Source organism: Biomphalaria glabrata, chromosome 11 (assembly GCF_947242115.1).
Source record: "Biomphalaria glabrata chromosome 11, xgBioGlab47.1, whole genome shotgun sequence".
NCBI classification, from domain to species: Eukaryota; Metazoa; Mollusca; class Gastropoda; family Planorbidae; genus Biomphalaria; species Biomphalaria glabrata.
Window position 1 is genome coordinate 13,561,296 of NC_074721.1, and position 24,455 is coordinate 13,585,750.

Sequence of the window (24,455 nt, forward strand, 5' to 3'; positions counted from 1 at the left end):
ATACTAGATCTAGATCTATCTCGTGGTAGATCTAATAGGAATAGTCTATTTCTAGGCATTGACGCACCAATCTATATATATATATGATTAGCAAGAACTGTTTTTTTAATTAATTCTTTTTTCTGCTTTAGAGGGAGAAATGCGTATTTTCAGATGATAAAACGTATTTGCGTATTTTCGTGTCCATTTGCGTTCAAAAATACTTGTAGGCAACACTGCTTGTAGATGATTAGAATGCGCATCGTCTGATGTAAGTGTAATATCCAAAAATGTTATAAAATCTGTAAATGTAAGATGGCGTGTTGGTGCAGTTTCTAGAAAAATGATTTTGCAAAGATCCTTGAAGAGTCTTTGCAATCATAAAGCTTTGCAAGAAATGAATATTTTCTGAATGTCACAGACTATCATTATAAAAAAGGAAATGATTTAAAAAAACAACTTTCTTTTTCTTATTGCTTGTTTTCAATCCTTTGAATGAAAATATGCAAACACCCACACACACTTCCTGGATATTACTGTAGCCAGTGTTGGTTGAGCTTCACTAAATATCTTTAAACACAGTCAGAGAAGAACATCTGCTTTCAACAGGGGGATCATTTTATACTGTAGCATCACGTTGACATTTTTTTTTCACTTTTGCCCAAAAAAACAAAAACAAAAACGTTTTCAACCAAGTTTTACATAGAAACATCACACTTCAACTTGTATTAAGTTCCCCTTTCAAATCATGTGGTCTTTAGGGCAGATAATGATGTCTCCATTGAAAATAACCAGGAAGATAAACGTTAAAACCTGCGTATATAAGTTGGATCTCAGAAACTTTTTGGAATATTCTGGACACAGACCTTAGCCTCGTAGATCTATTTAGATCGTCTGGTGTAGCGAATAATAACGTAGACATCTATATATGTTATTTTTCTTGTGCAGTTTTATATGCCTTACTAAGTTTGTAGGATGATAGCATTATGTTACTTTATGCCTTAATAAATATTGCTAGTATTTTTTATTTATATGTTATTAATATTTTCTATGTTCTACTAGGCTACCTTTAAAAAAATATACCAATAAATTTTATACTTTTCCGCCCGAATAACACGTATTCCATACACTCTATAACGTTTTTTCGGTACTAAATTTTATATCTGTGAGATGATCTTTAAAGCATTCACTTTCACACTTATATAGTTTTGTGCTCAAACATACAAACGTTGTAAGGCTATTTTGAATATCAAGAAAAAATGGGAAATATAATTTTGTTTTTATAAAGTCAATATAAGAAATGATTTTTTTATTGTTCACAAAAGAAAATAATTAAACAAAGTTATATTTTCTGCTATTTGTTTATTCTATTTAGTATTTATTTAAATGTATTTTTGAAAAATAAAGGAAGAAAGCACCGGTTTTGCAATATTGATCACTAGATGTGAAAAAGTGAAAAATGGTTTGTTATACAAAGTATGAGGAAAGAAAAAAACAACTTTAAAATTTTGATTTTTTTCTCCATCTTCAAATTAGAGAGATTTATCATGCGTCCGCGCAATTTAAAAAATAGATCTAGTTGATTTTAGAAACTAACAAAACTATAATCGTCTAAATCACTTTCTATAAACTTTTTTTCTTACCGGAACACTTAGCATTTAATAATAATAATAATAATAATAACCTTTATTATCCATAAGGAAATTTGTCTTACAATTTGTGCATTACACCAAATAAAACATTATAAAAATATAAAATATACATTCACACTAGATTCAGTCATAATTTGCATATGAAATGTTAATATCAGATGGTTGAATTTTATTTAATGACCCGATCGCTCGGGGGACAAACGAGTTTTTGTGTCTGTCTTTGTTAACGGTGCCTTTATCTCTTTTGCTTTTTTCTTAGAGATATTATTTCACATAGTGGTCTACTAGTTAGTTATTTCGGTAGCTCACGGAACACTTGTTCAGGACTTGCGGAACACCACGGTTCCGCGGAAAACAGATTGGGAAAAAGTGGTCTAAATTATACTTTCAATGCTTAACATGGCTAAAATGTTTCGCAACCAATATTCTTATAGCAGAACTAAAAATATTTTTATGTTATGAGGTTTCACATTTTATATTATATATTTATATTTCATATTTATCCATTGTCCAAGATATATGCAAAAATAGTTTTACTTTTAAAGTAATATCATCCAATAAAGTGGTTTAACAAACTATTCCGTTATTTGTTGGCATCTTTTACTACAATTTTGATATTATTTTCTTAAACTTGTAATGTAAATCAGGTTGAATAAAATTACTTAATAATATTTATTTATTTGGGTAGAGATATAGATCACAGTATGAATCGATCCAAGCTGTGGACATGGATGTCCACTTTCATCTTTATAACATGGACAACATATGCCTTGGCTCAAACGACGTCGGCGACAGCAGGTCAGTTTGTCTCATAGCGATTTGTTTATGGGTGTGTTTTATGTGTGGTGTTCGTGTGTGGTTTTTGTGTGTGGCGTGAGTAGGCCTATATTTGAGTAATATTGATAGTAAAGTGTTTTTCGAAATTCTCTTTATGCCATCGAGGTCTGTCTTCGGAAGAACTCTCGACAGAGCACGAGTTTGTTTACGTAGGTAGATAGGTCTCAACTGGTGAAACATCAAAGACTAATATGCAACCAGAACTGGATCTAGCTAAAACATGGCTGACATTCGACATTTTCTCTGTACCCCCCCCCCCCCAAGGGAGCATAGAAACTCAACCACACTTAAACACCTAACTCGGTTCTGAGCAGCTTTCTGCATCTGCTTCCACGTTATTCCAGTATCCTCAGCTTCGCTGTTAACCGACATCTTCCAGGTTTGCTTGGGTCTGCCCACTTTCCTCTTTCTTTGTGGATTCATTCCAATCACATTTCTGCCTTTCAACATTTCTACTTTTGTTTTGCAGGTTCATCTCTTCCAGCTCCTTTCGCTTTTTATTATCCAGGGTTATGGGCTTCGAATTGTTTCTTTCCCACAAGTTTACAGTTGGTATCTTTTTGGGCCTAATAATTCCAAATTTCCAGCGTAGGCAACTGTTTGCGGAGGTCTAGTGTTTAATCGATATTTTGTTCTTTACTCTCCATATCTCGCAAAAGTATAGAAGAACCAACACATAAGTTTGTGTTAAAGATGAGGATCTTATTCTGTGAAAACAGTGTTCCGGAGCGCCAGATCGTTTGAAGAGTAATAAAGGCGAACCTAGCTATGTTAATGGGATTTCGTCCTCAGTTCTACTGTCTTTGCTAACCTATTTCCCAGATAAATCAAATGTTCCGTATCGAGCATGTTATCTCCATGTAGTATGATGGGTTTTTTTTGTCCTTTAATGATCTTCATAAGTCAGATTGGCATGAAAGGATGAGAGCTTTCAAAGGATAGGCTCCGTTCATTGTAGGCAAAAAATTATTACCAACGTAGAAAGAAGTTTATCAAACTGCCACAAGAACTTAAACTTGACAGGTGGCAAAGCCCAGTCAAAAACCGAGATCAGCCAACCACAGAAGACCAGTTTGAATCACATACGAAGTAGTTGTGACCCTCACCCGAAATTTCGCAACACGAAATAATGTAAGGGAACTAGTGCATCCCAGATTAAGCATGATAATGGTTCCCATGGGCAGCTCAGCGTAATTCAACTTGACGCTTCAGCTTAAGCTGTCTGAAATTGAAGCACTGATAAAGAAATCGATCGATGCGGTGATGATTCAGGAAACTGGTACGTCCAAACTCGGTGTCAGGATTGTAAGCCTTATAGAGCTTCTGCGAGAAATGTCACGAGTATGTCACTCTACTCATGAATCCACTTCTTGTTCTTGTGGTGGAAACTGCTTTATTGATTCGTTGAGATCTTAGAATACAAGCCCTTGGCACAAGTCTATGCTACGCAAGCGACTCTAGAAATCTTAGATTCTGACAACAACCAAGTTATATAGCTTATCTGTGGTGCATATTGTAGAAAACCAATATTCGCTTACGAAATTATGGCAGACCCTGTCTGGCTCTGCGTTGGGAACAAGCCGTTATCCGAAAACAGAAAGTGATTGAGAAAGGCTACCCACTCAGACACCCAGGTAATGAATAGGTGGTTAGGGAAAGACTAAAAAATCCTTAAAAAAACAGTATTATAGCTTTCTCAAGAGCTACCACGGGAGAGGCGATATTTCCACCCGGTCATAGTTTTTGATCTACTAGAGGTACGGAAGACGCTGATAATTCAGGCGGTAAAGTGCGAAAAAAAAACTTTGAACAAATCATAATATATACAATTAGCGCATACACATACGGCTCCGAAAGAGAAGTCAAAGTCTTGACGACATCGGGCTTTAGACAGCTGTCAAGTCAAATGTACCCTTGGTGCAGTCAAAAATGACTAATTGGTCGGGCCGTGCGCAGGCGTAAGCAACTATGTCGCAGAAATGGAAACAGTCTGGAATATCTTTAGTATACAATAAATATCGAATCAAGGAAGTAACAGCGGCACAGGACGAAATCTTTCTTTTTAAGGCTCAATTTCATTCGTACGAGGACTTGATTACTAAGATATGTGGCCTATATCAATGGAAAAAAGCAATGACATGCATGGGACGCCTACTAAAAAGGACATAAGATATGCACAGTGAGGCAGTTGATTTTATCGAATTATGAAGTCATAGAAAATTCTTTTAATTCTTTGTAATTTTTATGCTCTTCTAATATTTTTCACAAACTGTTTAAACTTAAACTCCCAAGCCAGCGTCGAAGTTTTCCGTTAGAAAAATCTTAATATTGTCTTTCCTTATGGATTCTCTCTGCAAACTGCACCACACGACACGATTAACTTAAAAAATTGACAAACTCAGGGCTCCAAAATAACTTAATGGTTTAATGTCCAATTAATCACACCCAATACTGTACAATTGCAACACGTAACACCGATATATCAACTCTTGCACTAGCATCTCCGTCTCGTTCCGGGCTTGCACTGGGTTCAACAGTTCAGGACTGACTTCACACACTAGGCTCGTTGTGTTGGACTTGATCGCAGACCAAGAACAAAACGCCGTCTTGTACTAGCGAAATGTCTTGACTGAACTTGACAGTACTTCGCACTGAACCTTCGTAATGCGCCGTACAGAACCACACCGTATTAAACCGGACTGTAGTGAACCGTCTTGACTGTGACACCTCCGCTCTTTATATAGGGTCCCTAATGGCCTTCTAGAACTAGATGGAGCATCACTGACCTTCTGGTTAATCACATGAACACATCCTTTGTGACCCTCCTGAGCACTATTCACACAACAGATCCTTCGCTGACCGTCGCAACTCTTTACGGTTGACGGCCCGTCTACCGGTGGCTTGGGTTCGATTTGCGTCGACTGTTTACACACACTACTAACTACTACCCCCATCTGTGTCGCTACCAGGTTTATTACAAAATTTGTGTATGAAATGTATTTCTAATATTTTATCTTAACTTACTTTGTTTTAAATTAAAAAAAAAAAGACTGAAACAGAAAATCGTAGTATCGAATAACCATAAAATATATGTATTTTATATGTATTATTCTATTGTCAGACTGCGGTGGTCAGCTAAATTCGACTTATGGGATAATCAAATCGCCTGGCTATCCCAACAACTACCCTAACTCTTCTAATTGTCGATGGACCATAACAGCAAACGTTGGACAGGTGGTCGACTTAAGGTATGCATCATTCTGTTCATTAGATATAAAGGTATAAATAGGAAGGCTGAATACATTATAAGGTTGCATATCATAGTGAATATAACAACTAACCTTGCAATTTATGAGGCAGATGATTTAAAGATCATCTGTTTCAATGTTAACGCGGTTAACGAGTGAGTAAAGTGGCCAGAAAATCTAAAAAAATACCTCCTTTACTTTGTCCCAACAAATGTTCAAGCTGGGTGGACAGACAAGTGGGGAAAATACACTTTTCCAAAATGCAACTTTTAAAAATAAAAATGACGGCCTCGAATGTTTCTCACAATTAAGTAACAGCATGTCCCAACTCCAAACCCTTCTATTCTTTTTGAATTTATTATGCGTTGTAGACGCCAGGAAAAAGAATTTCTGAAGCTCAGAACAACTCTAATGAATTTATAGCACTCCCCAACCATTGTTTTTGACCAGTTGAGTCGCAAACGTAACATTTTTGTTATTGTCATATGTTGAGAAACACAGACATGTAAGCCCTTCACATGCTATTCGACGCAAAGGGCTGCAAGCTCTCTCCACAGAAATCAGTCTAAGATATGACACTCTTTGTTTTTTATTATTGCCCAGATGGGGCGTACCTCTCTATATAAAATTCCTTAGTTTAACTGAAATATGCATAACATGCGTAATCGTTGGTCCTGCTGCCCACAAACCAAACCCCTAGCTATAGGCCAATAGCCTCACTGCCTTGTGTGTGTTTGTCACTGTAAGGTCTAAGGCTAAGGGAGTAAACCCTAACAGAAAATCCGGTCCTGGAGCCCCGTAGGCGGGGGGACAGTAATAAGACTACTGCTCTCTGGCAAACTCCTGCAGCCACATGTCCCCAAATTGTGATGGATTGCCATTCCTTTGTATCTGGTCAGTATGGAAGAGAGGCGTGTGCTGACGTGTGGGCAGCCCAGCATTCGCAAATTTACCGCCCAGGCTTTCCTCCAGGAAAGGGAAAAGATCGTCTCTTGAGGCGTAAAAATGCCACACAGTCATTACATTACATCGAACCTATCATATTTGACTCAAATAATGTATTTGTAGAAAGGATATTATGATTATTTAGACAAGTAAAACATGTATTATTAACAAACGCATTCACTATTGGCAGGTTTTACCGGATAGACTTGGAAGGGCTCAACACTTCATGCTATGATTCTGTCCAAGTGTATGATGGAGAAACACAAAACTCCTCACCTCTCACTCAGCTGTGTGGAGCCATGAGTCAGGCAGAAGTCTCCAACGTTAGAATAAGATCTACAGGAAACAAGCTTACCGTTGTCTTCCAGTCTGACTACGAAGGAACTAGACAAGGATTTATTGCAACTTACTCGGCAATAGGTAAATACTTGTTGGCTTATGGGCTTACGTATCGTTTTTTTTTTTTAAATGATTAAATGAAACAAAAAAAATTATCAATCTTACAAGGAAAAAAAAAAAGAAATATTTTTGAAAAAAAAAAGACAATTCTACTTTACAAAGCTGAAGACTGTTTCGTAAGAACTATTATGTTAATGTTAATAACTAATGAATAATAAGAGGAATATTTTTTTTTTAAATCTCATCCCGATTTCCTCTCCCAAATTAAAAAATCTATGATATAAAACACAAAGTAGGGTGTATGTATGTATGTACGTGTGTGTGTGTATGTATGTATGTTTGTTTGTATGCATGTATGCATGTATGTATATGACTGAGTTAGAAAGAAGTTGAAAGTTAACGCTTGATGCAATGGACGAAACATCATCACTAGTCTTTGGGAACAAAATTAAAAAAAAAAAAAAACGAGAACTGATTTGAAGCAAGTCTGACAGAAATGGAAACTGCCACTAGAGACAAGAGAGTAGCCATGCTAAACTACAAACGGAATCCCACCCCAAGCAACTTACAAGCGCTTAGAACTAGGTGGAACCATTCCCAATGAAAAGCGAGACAGTGCTAAAAAAAATACTGGCAGGACCTTTGTGAAATAATTCAATCTTGTGCGGACTGTGGTAACGTCAGATAACTATACGAAGGCATGAGAAAAGCTTTTGAAACTCTCACCAGCAAGAGTGCCCTGCTCAATCATCTGTGATCATGCGCTGCAAATGCACTATGCAGAATTCTACCAGATTGAAAATCCCATCTCGCAAACGCTTTGTCCAACTTCACATCACTTCCAGTTTTGAATACATTTGACGAAACGCCTTCCGCAAAGGCCCTAAGCGCAGCAATTGACATGCTTGCACACAGGCAAAAACCTGGAGACAGAAGGAGCCTTGCGTGTGTGTATGTGTAGTGTGTGTGTGCGCGTGTGTGTGTGTGTGTGTGTGTATGTATGTATGTATGTCCCAAATAAAATTTTAAAAAATGTTCCTTAGATCATGTGAATGTTTAATGTCCCTCTCACAGCCTAAGGGCCCTTCAAATAAATAAAAAGTACCTAATTGTATCTATATGAAAGAACGAAACTGTTTAACTTAAATTGGCGTTACTTCAAAACGTTAATGAAAGTCCACAATGATTTTCTAGAAATAGCAATGTTTATGTGTGTCAGTTAAGTCTTATATAGAAATCATCAGCTGGACTGTAATAGAGAAACTTAATAGTGCTATCTCATTGATAACACTTATTTTAATACTAAAACATTCCAGGACATAAGCAGATTGCAAAGTTTTAGACCGCAATTAGCTTCATAAAGTTTTTTAAAATAACTATTTTATTTTGTAATTTTTGTTTCTCTTTCACCACAGAATGTCCTGCATTCACCTACGGTCAAGACACCTGTAATCAAATGTGCAGCTGTGTCAGAAATAACTCTATTGTCTGCAACTCTGTGACAGGGGCGTGTGTCTGTAAGGATGGCTGGAGCTCAGCTACTTGCAACATAGGTGACTAAGAAGAGGCTTAATTACACATTAATAGAAAATACATTATTTGTTTTTGACTTAATGGTTATTCTAAGTGGGCTTTGATAGTAGACCTTAAAACGTGCATTACAATCAATTCTTGTGTCCACGACCACAAATGCCATGCGAGTGTAAAAGCTGATTATTGTTTAATTACCATAGACAAAAATATACGATTTCAGGAGAAAAAGACTAAAGGGTGATATTTAACGTTTTTGAATTATGCAGATATAATTGTGACCATATTCTCATAGAATCAACAGGTGCCTGATACATGTGACACTGTTTCATAGAGTTTTGAATACATTGTAGTTGACTTTCGAAGTATATTAATATTGGTCTATTGGTGTGCGTGACTGTTACACAAATCTTTGCGTTACTTTTTAAGAAATAGATTTTGTAAGGTTGTTATTGCAGGAAGTTGTAATAGATGTAAGTACTACAACTACTTACAAAATGCTTCAAAGGAGACTCACATAGCCTCTGAGAACCAGACCAGCTACTGACCTTTACATGTTTCCATATAACTGTTAACACTGTCAAGAGCAGGCTGCTTTAACCTATGCAACAGCAGTGGGCCCCGCACTTTTATAGGCCCCGCTAAGTCTAGGTGTAAATTATTAAATTAGACCATTATAACTTATATTCCCGCGGCCTCCTGAATTTCCAGGAGCTATCTTCTGAAAATGCAAAATGTACTAAAAAGTCCTGGAAATCTTCGGAAATTATTAATATTCAAATCTCCTGAATACTCGTAAAAATCTCCTGAAATATAGACAAAATTGTCATTTTGGGATGTTATTAAATATGGGAAACGACAATCCTAAGCGGAATTATAAAAAAGGCTTTATGCAATACCCGTAACTCTGGCATCTGGTGAAAAAGTTTTTTGCGCCGAAATACAAATCAAGAATTTACTTGAGGTCAACGATTCACGAAGATAGATTTAACAATTATGTAATTCTTACTATTGAGGGTGATCTATGTAGGAAACTAAAATTTAATTATATGACTTCCCTACATGCAAGGCTCAATAAGTCAAGCTAATTTGATCGTGATTTTGTTCTTATTAAAGGATGAATAAAATGTAAATACCAACTTATTTTCTAATACCAAATCCTTTTCACTTATTATCCATATCCATACCCAGACTGGGCACCGGCTATCCATTTTGCATAGCGACCCACAATTGCCAGGGCCGGCCCTGGACAGGAGATGGGGTAAAGGTTAGTATAGGGCGTCTAAATTCGAAGGTTTCGGAAAGGAGGGCTCATTAACTATGAAGCGAAACCTCCTCTGTCTTGCGGTTAAACCAAAGGGATGCTGCTGACTCCGTATCAGAAACCCCATTAGTTAAAGATCAGGCTTACATTACTCGCTTAGAGCACTTGAAAGAAAGCGGACAGTGAGATTTAATGTCGCCTTGTTGCCGTACACGACCCAGATCTATCTCATATTCATGTCCCAATCGACCTTCATGCAAAACGCGACATTCATAGAGAATGTGCTGTTTCATCATCTTCCTCAATGCAGTGACGAAACCGTGTGTCGTATTGTTCTCGAAACCGTTCGAAGTAAACACCAATTGGACCGTGACCGACACGAACCTGGGTTAGGACGATCTGTTCCGCACGATTAAGTTGCCACCGTTCGGTCTGGTCTAATCATCTGTCCATGTAGCTTATGGCCTTTATCTGAAGACTGCTGACTCCAGACCACTAGCGCATCCAGAACTTTGGAGTGGGTGGGGGCGACTTTTTTATTCCAAACCATAACCCTATAATAACGCCTATAAAATTCTAAAATATCAATAACAAGTTTTAATTATATACGTATTTAATTGATTCCGTTAACAAGCTGTGATTTCTACAAATAAAATGGACCTCCCCCACACTCGAAAAATTATGGTTGGGGGGGGGACTGGATTGCCACCTCCCCATCCACCAAATTGGCCAACATACTAGAGGGGGGGCGAAATGATCTAAAGGTAGGATTAAATATAAATAATTAGTATAAATTATTAACATAACTAATAAATTCGTATACAAATTGTGTGATCTCTTTACTAAAATTCGTCCGACCCCCCCCCCCTACGCCCCCCTCGCCTCCTGGATCTGTTAGTGCTCCGGACTGTATCGGCACCTGTTTTCCCTGCCAGGATGGTAGGAAAATACTGTGTGGGCGATCCAGTTCCGATTGCTTCTCGTCCTCTACGATTTTAGCCAATTGAAGGTGACCAACAATAAAATAATACATTTATAATATTCTTTTGTCTTTGACGTTTTTCGCTTCATTTTCCTTTTTTTCTTCATCACTAGCTGGGCATACACATGTAATTATTTTTAACCACAGCTAAATGCAAAATCAACAGTTCGTGTAGATATCTTTGCACTGTCACTAATACGAATCCATGGACTGAGCAATGCTCTTGTCCTAATACTATGAGAACAGTGTCCAACAGCAGTGGAGTCTTCTGTTTAAACTATTACGGTATGTTCATTATGTTTAGCAAAATTCTAGCTATTTATAGTTATCAGCAATAGATAAAAATCTCCAATAATGATAATTTTTTGGGGGGATCGTAGCTCAAGACATCTAGTCAACGAAATCTTTATAGGCGTATTTATTTCTTAATACAGAACTAGAAAAAATCACATCAGAACTGAGTTTTTATTAGGCCTAACTACATTCACAGCTTTCAAGTTAAATGAAGATATATATGTAGAAACACACGTGAATTACTATTAAAATATTGAACTATTCAACTAGAAATAAAGCTTACTTCAAAAATGCCCATCGACAGACGTCAATCTATTACTATTTTTCCACATTTTACTCTAGAGTCCACACCACTTCTCTTCCTTTTATCGCAGGACGTAATCATTTTTTTGAAGTCATTGGACCTTCATCTGTCAACTTAATTTACATGTTGGGCGTTGCCTCTATTGTATATTTTTTACAATCAACTTACTAAACAATGCCAAAGACGACACATTGAACTACGTAGAACTGAATTAGGTCTAGTTTGAACATCTCAATGCTTGACTGTTGATCTTCGTATTAAATCTCATTTGTTCCATAGATTGCAATTCCAGGATAAGGGAGACCTCTGGTAGTCTGACAAGTCCTGGTTATCCTCTAGGTTATGAAAACAATGTCTTATGTGAATGGCGGATTATAGCCAGTGTCAACAATCGACTTTACATAAGGTATTCTGACATCGTAAATGTTCATATTAATATTTTTATACCAACTTGATAAATCATGTGAGAGGGAACAAACGAACTTTTGACCTATATTTAGCGGCGATAGAAAAGGGGAAAGCCATAAGTATTTTTTGGTCTGTCCATCATTTTTAGATCGCTGAACAAAAGAAGTATTACTAACAATCAAGTATCATGATCTTTTACATCTAGCAAAATTCTAATAGAACTTCTACAATATTTCCTGCAAGCTAACCAAAACCCCCTCGGCTGTGCTGTGGTAAGTGATGATTTAGTATTAAAATCTCACCTAAAATAAACAAAATGAAAGCAAAAATCAATCACTTATTCCGTCCCCCTCCCCCGCAGGGGGGGGGGATTTCATTTCGGGGGGGGGGGGTTGAACCCCAAGAACCCCCCCCCCCCGGCTACGCCCATGATATATATATATATATATATTGTTATAAACTTCGTGGTGGCACAGAGAGGGGTAGTGGTGTGTGTGTAGTCAGCGGACGCAAATAGCCCCAGGCCAGCGCTAGACCAGCGGTCAACCGTGACGGTCAGCCTAGTCAACAGGACAGTTCGGGAAGGATCGCCGTCGTCAACAGAGCTCAGGAGCGTCACGAGAGTTGTAGTCATCTGACCACCTAGAAACGTCTAGCGGCGTTCTGTCCGGTTCGAAAAAGCCAGTAGGGACCCTATATAAGAGCGGAGGTGACGCAGTCAAGACGGTTCAGAGCCCGGTTCACTACAGTCCGGTCGACTACAGCACAATACAGCGGTGTGGTTCTGTACGGAGCATTACGGCGATTCAGTGCGGAGTACTGTCAAGTACAGTTGAGACGACTGGCGTCTTGATCTTGGTCCGTGATCGAGTCCGACTCAACGAGCCTAGTGTGTGAAGTCAGTCCTGAACTGTTGAACCCAGTGCAAGCCCGAAACGAGACGGAGAGGCCAGTGCAAGAGTTGATACGGCGGTACGGTGTTATCGGAGAGATATTCGTACAGTGTACGTGTTGCCAATTGTACAGTATTGGCTGTTATTTATTCAACTATTAAAGTGTTACGTTGCTTTGGAGCCCTGAGTTGTCAAGTTCTTTAAGTTGGTGATGTAAGGTGCAGTTTGCAGAGAGCCTGGATAGTGAGATTCGTAACAATATATATACAGTTAGCCTTCATCTGGTTGTATCGACCTCGTGATCGCATGGTCATCCATGTTGTACTCAGCAAAAGTCGCCTTCTTCTTCTTCTCCGCCAGTTGGTCTTCATGTGGCTGCAGTGATGTCGTAGTCGCGTCGCTCTCTTGTCGTTCGGTATTGAGGGCAGCCGTTTGGCACATGGAGAGGTATAGGATGTAAGGGCTGTGGATACCAAGATAGTTGGCCAAAGAGGTGACTTCATAGGGCTTTGCGAAGAAGGACTGGGATGAGCTTCAAATCCACAGGACAGGGAATTGTGGGACATGTCATCATTTTCAGCCTTGTCTAGAGGGCATGCTCGTGGGGCAGGTTGGTAACACTCCTCGTGCAAAGGTCCCTCGTCTTCGGCCTTAGGCTCCATTCGGCTTTCTTCACCACAATCAGGACCTCTCTCTCTCCTCTCTGTATCGCCTGTTGGTTTCAGACCTTGTCGATGACTTTCATTGTGGAAATGTCCATCAACTTCGACGTCATGTTTCCTTGGATTTTCTTCACCACCATCAGGACTTTCATCTCCAGTCTTGGCAGCTGGACCAACGTCTGTTGGGTCCGGACCTGGCTGGTATCTCTCAGCTTGCAAATGTCCCTCAACAGCTTCGTCAGATTTCATTGGGTTCTCATCATCACCATCAGGGCTTCTCTCACTGAGCTTAGCATCTGGACGAACGTCTGTAGGGTCCAAGCCTCGCTGATAGCTTTCATCATGTAAACGTCCCTCAGCAACAGGCTTGTAGGCAGAATCAGCGTTCTCTTGATCTGTTTTGCTGTTTGAGCCTCTCATATCAGGTAAAGCTTCAGCACAAGATTCGTTCGAATTATGGGCAGCTTCCATTGTCTCTTCATCTGGCTCCACAGGTCTGTACTCCTTGTTTTCGGATTCACAGGCAGCACCACCTTCATCAGCATCGCCGTTGTTACAGCATATTTCTTCAAAGGTTTGGGTGGGTAGTAGTTCATTGTTTAGCGATGGCGCAGCTCCTTTATCTTTCAAGTCTCTTTGGTCGTACAAGGTTTCTTCTACCACGTCCATCGTTTTCACCACGGGGCTCGTGATTTCCTTCACCGAGATATACATCTTTTCAAGCTTGGTACAGATCTCTTCGTTGGACTTCTTCCATATCATACTCATCTCGTCTCGTACAGAGTTCAAGAGCTCTCTAAAATCTGGTGCGACTTCAAACAGATACGTGTCCGGATCTTCTTCTTCTTCCATTATGTCTTCTCGGAGGCGTGCTTGTAAAGTTTCTTTATTTCCGCTTGTTTTCAGATCTCGATCACGGAGTTCTTGCTTCAGTTCTCTAAATTCAAGTTCGTACAGCAGTTTCAGACGAGCCATAGTAGATCCGATCCAATCCGATTCTGATCCTATCCCACTTCTGACACCAGTGTTACGAATCTCACTATCCAGGCTCTCTGCGATAACAAATATCTCTCCGATAACAACGTTCCGCCGTATCAACTCTTGCACTAGCCTCTCCGTCTCGTTCCGGGCTTGCACTGGGTTCAACAGTTCCGGACTGACTTCACACACTAGGGTCGTTGTGTCGGACTCGATCGCAGACCAAGATCAAGACGCCGTTCGTCTCAACTGTACTTGATAGTACTCCGCACTGAACCGTCGTAATGCTCCGTACAGAACCACACCGCTGAACTGTGCTGTAGTCGACCGTGTTTTGAACTCTTGTCGTGAACCTCCTTTCTGAACCGTCTTGACTGCGACACCTCCGCTCTTTATATAGGGTCCCTACTGGCCTTCTCGAACCGGACCGAACGCCGCTCGACGTTTCTAGGTGGTCAGGTGACTACAACTCTCGTGACGCTGCGATCCTTCCCGAAATGTCCTGTTGACACGACTCGGCTGACAGTCGTACCTCGTCACGGTTGACCGCTCGTCTAGCGCTGGCCTGGGGCGATTTGCGTCGGCTGACTACACACACACCACTACCCCCATTTGTGCTACCACCAGGTTTATAACAATATATATATATATATATATATATATATATATATATATATATATATATATATATATATATATATATATATATATATATATATATATATATATGGGTGTGTAAATGTGTAACCCTGATAGATAGCAGCTTAAAATAACACTTCAATACATGCTTTTTAAATTTATATTTGTACGATGCATGCAAACTAATTTTTGTGTGGAGTAAAACAATTTAGAGTATTAGAGCCTTAGATTTTGTGGGATAAAACGAAGTACATTATTAAAACCACTAATTATTCATATTAGTTTTGTGATCGAATTTGAACGTTCGCTTAATTTGTATTACGAGCGAATTTATTTAGCGCAACTTTCATTCTTGTCCATGCTCAGTGCGCTGTACTCTTAATATCTTAAGCTAAATTGTAGGAAGGGTTACTCTCTGGAGGTTTTCCGCGATGGTTTTAAGTGATATGTTAAAGCTCTGCTTTCAAGGGAGCTTAATATCAAATCCCGATTCCATGTAAGGTAAAAGAACCTTATTATTGATGACGGGTTGTCAATTTTGCTTACAAGTGAAAACAACAAAAATTTTTTTTTTGAAATGTTAGTTCTTTACACTTCAAAACGAGTCCATGGCTTAAATATACGTGATCCATGAACGAATTCGTCCGTGGCCCTTTCTAAGTTTGTGTGATATCACAAACTCCATTTGTAATATTGTTTAATTATATATTTTGCAGTTTTTCAGACTTCAGCCTTGAAGCACACTCAACTTGCATTTGGGATTATGTTGACATTTACGACGAGAGTTTGTCAGGATCTAAGCGCCTTGGACATTTCTGTGGAAACGCCTTGTCAAATTATATTGAGTCAAGTACAAACACCTTGCGCGTTGTTTTTAGAACAGATGGCTCCGTGACATCGAGAGGATTTCAAGCCGATTTCGGCACATTATACAGACCATGTAAGCTTTATTTTTATATATCAATAAGATACTCATATTTTAAATGTTTGTCTATGTTTTCGAAAGGAGTAACAAGCATTCTCACCTTAGTAAAATAATCACTCCATATATCCCTCAAAGAGCCCTATCCTTTATAGACTCAATGCTTCTAGTTGGGCCACATTTCTCCTTTAAAAATTACGGTTTGCGGGATTTTTAGAACATGGACCAAAGGTTTGTAACTCACTTCTCATTGATCTTAAACAAAGAACAAGCTTCAATACATTTAGTGGAGATATTTTAACCTATCGGTTCAAAACTTTATTAGCGGCCACCGAAAGGGAAATAGCCGCTATTAATTTTGTGTAGTCTGTCCGTCCGTCCATTTTAGATCTCATAAACTAGAAAAGAAAATGAAAATTGGACATCATGATATTTGAGATCATTCATTGACATGCTTTGGAAGGCTTAGTGTCAAGCTTAATATATTGCTTTATAAGTAATATATATATATATATATTTTTAGATAATAACTTTAATGTCAAAAAATAATTATTGTTAAATAAATGAAGCATAGTGAAAATACTAAGAATGAATATCTGACCAATAAAAGATAACACTGATGGTTAACTTTGGTTTACTTTTATGGACTCCATTAAAGACTTCTATCTTTCTGGCTATTAACATAATTCATAATCCTTAGACATTTCTGAAATAGGCTGACCCGCATCGTTATTTACATAAATATATTGTCAAGGTTTTCCAGATATTTGGGTCTAAGGCAAATTTTAAATCTTGACCCCTATTGCCTTCAGGCTTTTACACAAACACAGTGTGACCTAATAATCATGTCTATTCTCCGTTTTTTGATTGGCCACGATGTGCATTTGAGCGTGACAAAACTTACAGTTTGAGTGCTTTCAGATATTCTTTCGCGGCGACAGAGAGCGCGGCTCAGGGAAAAAAAAAGGAGGGAGAACAATTAACGCTCGCACGCCGCTCTCTAACCCTCCTCCTGCCTGTACTCACGCCTTCCTTGCTCTCCAGGCACTCGCCCACAGTCATTTGCCCAAATTCAGCCCATTTGGACAACTGTGTCTTTAAGGAAGTGTTCACTCGTCACTAAATAGCGGCATATGATACGCCGCGGGTCGCATCTTATATTTTAAATATATTGTTTTTCTTTTAAAGCTACCTATCAACCCATCTGCATACCAACAACTCTGAATGGAATCTCGGGTTACTTTTCAAGTCCAAACTACCCAAACTACTATAGTGCCGACACTTTGTATTGCTGGATCATATACGGGACACGTATATCATTAAGGTAATATTTTATACATTCAATCACCATTATGATTTTATATACAAAATGAGATTAACCATGAGAAGAAGGCAAATTGATTTTGTCCAGGAATCCTCCTCCCCAGGGCCAATAAGGTAGTTTGTTTGTATTTTCTTCTAAAGATGTACATAAATTTGCACATTTCTAGGAAAATCGTTATTGCAGTTTTCGAAATTTTTCTAGACCCACCCATTGTCCACCCTGATAGTGTCCACCACTCAATCTAATTTTGCTAAAGCGAATAAGAGGACTTTTAACAAGGACGAACCCACTACAGATTAGTTTCGACGTATTAGTCAACTGATTTAACTTATAGGGGATGGGGTTGCTGAGTGTTTAAGCGCTTCGCTTCCTAATCTGGGGTCTTGGTTCGAATCTCAGTGAAGACTGGGATTTTCAATTTCGTGATTTTTTGGTCGCCCCTGAGACTACCCCAACTCTAATGAGTACCTGACTTTATTTGGAGAAAGTAAAGGCGGTTGGTCGTTGTGCAGGCAACATGGCGCCCTGCACTTTAACCGTTTGCCAAAGAAAAAGACGACCTTAACATAGTGCTATAGATATTAGCGTCTAAAGAGGGAGCTTTTTTATGCTGGTACACTAAGAACAAGCACAAAACTCTCATTTATTATTTACTTATACAGAGTTATCACTGAATATTCCAGCTTAATAAAATTGATATAGTAGCAATACAAAGCGTCATTCAGGATTTCCTATCTCATACATTTAAATATTAAGTGTCAAAAATTTATCTACCTTTAAATTTACGTTTGAACTTTCAGATTTCTTGCCTTTGATCTGGAAAGTTCAACCAACTGTGCATCAGATTCAGTACAAATATTTGACGGCCCGACTTCACAGTCTCCGTCCCTTGGGATACACTGTGGCACTTTTATCCCGGCATCCAAAGTAGCTAAGAGCGGACAACTCTATGTTGTTTTTAAAACTAACAGTTTAGTAAATGGTAGAGGCTTCAATGCATACTTCGAGAAAAATGGTAATGAGTTAAAACGTCATTTTTAACGTATAAATAATACGTTTAAATCTTAAATGCTATCTTTATTTGCACTTATAGGGGTAAGTGTTTAAGAAATGTAGAGGTGTACAAAAATAATATGTAAGTACTCATATCTATCTATCTATCTATCTATCTATCTATCTATCTATCTATCTATCTATCTATCTATCTATCTATCTATTAATCTATATCTATCTATCTATCTATCTATCTATCTATCTATCTATCTATCTATCTATCTATCTATTAATCTATATCTATCTATCTATATATCTATCTATCTATCTATCTATCTATCTATCTATCTATCTATCTATCTCTCTCTCTCTCTCTCTATATATATATATATATATATATATATATATATATAGCTTATGGAGGTTCTTAGCCAGGGTTGCATACCCATCTACGTTCCTATCCATTCTCAAGCAGTTTCATATGGACAAAAAGAACAGATTAAACACTATGGTGACCGGTCTTATCAATTTCCAATAGAATATGTCGTGAAGCAGGGCTGTGTACTTGCCACTACTCTGTTCGCTATCTTCTTTGCACGAAGGCATCTACGTCAGGTCTCGCTCAGTCAGCAATGTGCTCAATGTTAGACGTATACTGTCCCATACAAAAAACAAAAGAAATGGTCACAACACATCTTCTCTAGCCAATTATTGTGCCCTACTAGCTCACAATGAACATGATCTCCAGCTCGCGTCAACGAAATTTGCATACGCTTCAGCTGCTTTAGGTTTATCTATAAACCTCGAGAGAACAGAATTAATTTTTTAGAAGTCACTCAATGAAACTGACTCATCCCAAAGATCGCCGTAAATGAACACCCCATTGATGTGCTAGACCACATCACATATCTAAGAAACATACTGTCAAATGCCGCATCGCTTTCATGGGAAGTTGATAGCCGTTTGGCTACAGCCAGTAGTGCTTTTGGATGCCTCCAGGAGAGAGCCTGGCAAAATAAATCGCTCCGCCTGCCTACAAAAATTTGTTTCTACCAAGCGGTGGTTCTCTGAATCCTACAATATGGATCTGAGGCATGAGTACTATAGAGAAGCAACTAATACTTCATGAACGCTTTTACCAAAGATACTTGCGCTCCATCATGGACTTACGGTAAAGAGACCCCACTACAAACAGCGATGTCCTTGTGAACACCGATATGGACAGTATAGAGGGACTTTTTATGGTCTGACAATTACGCTGGGCTGGGCAGGTATTCCGCATGGGTGATGGAATTATGCAATTTTTTTTGATGAGCTGAAAGGTGGTCAACAGAGATGCCCCAGATTAGGCGCCAGCTTGCTTTAACTAGCATTGGAGAGAGCACCTTGCTGAAAGCTGTTTCGGAACGAGACATAGATCACTCGTGAAGGCAGGGATACACATTTTAGAAGTCACTCAATGAAACTGACTCATCTTAAAGATCACCGTAAATGGACACCCGGGATACACATTTTAGTCCAGATTAAAAGCCGTTGCAGAGGACAGGCGTAGACGGTGGAAATAAATTTTGACGCGATTACCTGCTGAAAATGGTTGTGTCTGCGCTGGATGTGACAAAATATGTAGGTTGCAGCTAGGACTGAGTAGCCACGGGAAAATATGCGTATTTAATTAATTTTTGGAAGCATGGTTGCTGAGCGGTAAAGCGCTTGGCTTCCCGCAAGACTTTCCCACAACACAGTCGAAGACAACGCTCAATCCCTATCGTCTCTGTGACCACTTTTTTTGCAGCCACAGTCCTTATCCTTGCAACTTCTTCACTAACGAGTCTACATTCAACTGCTCCTTCATCAACAAGTCTATTCCTTCTTTCGCTTGCGACACTATGTTATCTACATTGTTCCCCATCCTGTTTATTTTGTTCACGCATTACATCAATATCTTTCTGTATCTTGCCAATGAGCTTAACATTCTCCGGCTCAATTTCAAATAGGCAGATATCCCGATCTTCTTCTTCGACGATCAGGGCTTGCCGGAGATGAGCTGTAAGCGCTTCTTGCTACCACCAATCTTCAGGCGTCTGTAACGAAATTCCTGCCTTAGCTTTTTAACTTATAGTTGGTCTAGTTGCTTCAAAGATGCCATTGTGATTGAATCATACCTCCTCTCGTTGAGTCGCCTATAATCCCACTTCCAGACACCAATGTAATAACTGAAGGGAGGCAACTCAACGAGATATATGCGTTTTTTTACATGGGGACATGACCAACACATAGGACAAATGCATTGAACACAGCATCTTCATTTCGGTTTTAGACTTGGGCGGAAATCTCTCTCTTCATCTCTATAATGTCAACATCCTTCCTAGTCTAGTCACTAATAGTGCGCACCTTCTGCAATATCTTGGATGGCGGTGTGCATGGCAAGGTTATAGCAATAAAAATGTATCTTGAATATAAACAAAGTCAATGATTTGACTATGTGATCGCCACTACTCTAGAGCTTTAAACTGCCACGTAGTAATTTTAAAACGGATTTTGGGAAAATATAGCTCTTACATTCATTTTGATTTCAATATGTTTATATAATAATAATTAATAATAATATTTTATTTATAAAGCGCTGTTAACAAACAAAATGTAGGCTCAAGGCGCTGTAATAACATTACAAACACAAACACGACAGCTAAAATGACAGTTAATCTAAAAAAGTTTTAAACAGATAGGTCTTAATGTTCTTCTTAAAAGTGGTGTAGCATGTTGTCTGTCTGAGATCAATGGGGAGTGAGTTCCAAGCCTTTGGTCCGTGAACTGAAAAAGCACGCAGACCGTAGCTTTTGAGGGAGAAACGTGGCACTACTAAAAGCGTTGAGTCCATTGAGCGCAGGGCTCTCTGGGGGACATATGGAGTAATCAGTTCGCTAAGGTACAAGGGCATCTCATTGTTATATATACACTGATGACAAAGTGTGGCGACCTTGTAATCGATTCTCGCTTTCTCGGGAAGCCAATGGAGCGTGCGCAAGAGCGTAGTAGCAGAATCTTGTCTAGTTTTTGTAAGGACTATTCGAGCGGCGTTGTTCTGTATACTTGCAGCTTGGCTATTTTGTCATCAGGTATACCTGCTAGCACGGCGTTGCAGTAGTCAAGGTGGGAGAGTATGAATGCCACAGCTAGCGTTTTTGTTGACTCTGTTGTTAAATATGGTCGGATCTGGCCTAATCTGCGCAGCTGCAGATAAGGACCTTTGTAGAGCTGACTTATGTGTGGGTCGAAAGATAGTGTTGAGTCGAAGAAAACTCCAAGATTCCGCACTACATGGACAAAAGGAACATGGCAGTTCGTGATAAAGAGAGAATCTGTGTTTTCAACTTTTGAGACATTGTTCCTAGTGCCAATCTTAATTATTTCTGTCTTGTCTTCGTTCATCTTGAGCTTATTTTCAACCATCCAATCGCTCACCCTTGCAACGGTACTAGTGATTTTCTCTGCCAGATGCGCCACCTCTGAGGGTACTGATGAATCGTATAACTGTGAGTCATCGGCAAAGAAATGGTATAAGATGCCGGTTGGCCGTATGACACCGCTGAGTGGATATGTGTACATAGTGAACAGTACTGGGCCTAGAATTGATCCTTGGGGTACTCCGTACTTCAAAAGTAAGCTTGTTGATTCCGTCCCGCTAACAACGACACTTCGGGTGCGTTCCGTCAGCTAGGATCCAAGCCACTTTAGGACGACTCCTGCTAAACCAAAAGTTGCAGAGAATCTGGCCATCATAATTTCATGGTCTAGCGTATCAAAGGCTGCGGACAAGTCCAGCATGGAAAGAATTGATATGTGGCCTTTGTCGGAATTGTGAAGTAAGTCGTTTAGTACCCTGACCACTGCTGTCTCTGTGCTACGGCACTTCCTATATGCAGATTGAAATTCTTCCAAGAGACAGTACTGTTCAAGATGAGAAAGAATTTGCGCTAACACGATGCGCTCCAGAAGCTTTGACAGGAAGGGAAGATTTGATACCGGGCGATAGTTTTTTAGACATTTCGGGTCAAGACTGGATTTCTTTAATAAGGGCCTGACAAGTGCATGCTTAAAATGCTGTGGTACAATGCCTGAATTCAGTGAAGAGTTCACAATGTTAGTAATTGTAGGTATAAGCTCATCTAAACATTCAAGGAGCAAAGAAGTTGGAATAGGATCAAGGTCACATGACTTATTTGGCATCTTTAAAATAGTACTTTTGACATAATCTTCAGATACACGCTGAAACTCGCAAAAAGGAGTATTTTGAAAAATTGGAGAGTGGTCAAGCTGTGATGAGAGGGATGGCATGTCATTTCTAATCTGCTCAATCTTCCCAATGAAGAATCTATTGAAGGAAGTTCAGATACTGGGATAGATGACGCCAAACGTTCGTTATTTGCTCCCCCTAACATTTCAGCAGTGATCCTAAATAGCTCCTTTGAAGAATCAGAAGTTTCGATTTTTTGTCGAATATAACTAGCTTTTGCGTCTCTAATCATACGGTTAACCTTGTTTTTTTTTCTAGTATGTATATTTGTCGATGTATCGTCAGACCTGTCTTTTGAAATGTACGTTCGGCACGTTGGCGAATAAGTTTGGCAGTCTTTATGTCTTTCGTCAACCAGGGTGCAGATGGCCTAACTGAGACAGTGCGAGTGACAAGAGGTGCATGGCTGTCCAGCAACTTTTTCAAGCAAGAATTGTAATTGCTGAGAACGTCTGTGTTGCTCTGTTGCAACAGCAATGAGGTCACGTCCATTTTGAAGGAGGCAATATCTATGGCTTTAAGTTTACGGGAAGTCACGTTTTTCTTTGGCTTTATTGCTTTTCATAGGCGCATTTCAAAGTGTACAAGAAAATGATCTGACAAGCTGCGGTCTGAGACATTGAGTTTGGCTATAAGCTCACTTGCATTTGTAACAATCCAGTCAAGAGTATGGCCTTTGACGTGCGTCGGAACATTTATCAGTTGGTCTAAGTTGCGATCCTTTAGCCCATTTTTTAGCGACACCGCGTATGTCTCATTTTCACTGTCAAAATGCAAGTTCACATCGCCTATGACAAATAGATCTTTTGTTGATATGTGACTGTCAAGGAGGTCTTGAAATTCTTCGATGAAAACTTTTGTTGTCAATTTATTTCTCTTGCTTGGTGGTGGGAGGTACAGGAAAATACAAGTCCGTGTTCTACTGTGGTGGGAAAGGCGAAGCTCGCACATCTCAAAGGTGGTGTACGGTGAGCTGTCAGGTCTTATTGTTACTGACTTGGCTAGACTATCTCTGTACAGTATTGCTAGACCACCTCCGCTGCCTGTTTTTCGAGGGAGACTCTTTAAAATAAAGCCTGGTGGCGTTAGCTCAGTGGTTCTTGGCTCATCACCAACTTCTTTAAACCATGTCTCACTAAGGAAAACGATGTCGTAGCTATCATCAGTGATGGTGTCTGTAAGCTCAAGAGCTTGGTTACTGCATGACTGGGCGTTGAGGTGCATTATTTGAAGCAGACTGGAGGATATAGTCACCAGAGGCGTATTACATTTTGAAGACACCGGAGGAGTAATATCACGAATTATAGGTTTTTGATGGGGACATCTGACCTCTGTTGTGTGAGGAGCAATAGGGGTGGGGTAGTTAATAAAACAGTTTAGTAGGGAACTGCTGAACTCGTAGAAGAAATGACAGGGGTAGGGGTGGGGTTAACAACACAGTTAAGAGTCCTGGAAACTGTGTGACATGTATCTGTTGGGTTGAATTGCGATGGGTTATACCATAGGCGAATAAGACGCACAGCCCTAGACCCACGAACTGTCGGCAGTTTACGCCCGATGCCAAGTCGACGAATATTTCGGAAAACCTCGCTATCTAGTCTTGATTTGAGTAACACACATGTGCGTCCTATGCGGCTTAGTAGATTACATGCTATATGACCACGAAGTCAAAACCATGTATTGCAATTTTCAAAATAAAATAAATGAGCATAGGAATTAATAACTGACACTTTTGTCTTAATCCCTAGCATCATGTGGTGGCAAACTAACGGATTTAAGTGGAACAATCACAAGTCCTGGCTACCCTTATTCCTATAGCCATAGTTTGACCTGTGCCTGGAGTGTTGAAGGAACGCCAACCCAAAAAATAACACTACGGTAATTATCAGATCAAGTTTGTCATTGTCC

General features: G+C 39.3%; 1 protein-coding gene across 3 annotated transcripts in view; it reads left to right on the forward strand.

Annotated features, from left to right (window-relative positions):
- Nucleotides 1-838: 838 nt before the first annotated feature.
- Nucleotides 839-24,455, forward strand: part of LOC106060903 (cubilin-like) — a 95,527-nt gene continuing 71,910 nt past the window's right edge. The window contains exons 1-11 of one of the 3 annotated variants that reach the window (XM_056003693.1): nucleotides 839-893; nucleotides 2,320-2,429; nucleotides 5,590-5,716; nucleotides 6,852-7,081; nucleotides 8,476-8,613; nucleotides 10,984-11,121; nucleotides 11,714-11,840; nucleotides 15,731-15,954; nucleotides 17,125-17,260; nucleotides 18,061-18,275; nucleotides 24,296-24,425. In XM_056003693.1, coding sequence (XP_055859668.1) covers nucleotides 2,336-2,429; nucleotides 5,590-5,716; nucleotides 6,852-7,081; nucleotides 8,476-8,613; nucleotides 10,984-11,121; nucleotides 11,714-11,840; nucleotides 15,731-15,954; nucleotides 17,125-17,260; nucleotides 18,061-18,275; nucleotides 24,296-24,425 — 1,559 coding nt within the window. In that variant the 5' untranslated portion in view covers nucleotides 839-893; nucleotides 2,320-2,335. Of the gene's footprint in view, nucleotides 950-2,319; nucleotides 2,430-5,589; nucleotides 5,717-6,851; nucleotides 7,082-8,475; nucleotides 8,614-10,983; nucleotides 11,122-11,713; nucleotides 11,841-15,730; nucleotides 15,955-17,124; nucleotides 17,261-18,060; nucleotides 18,276-24,295; nucleotides 24,426-24,455 lie in introns of all 3 variants that reach the window. The other 2 variants (XM_056003694.1, XM_056003692.1) reach the window with 2 other exon arrangements.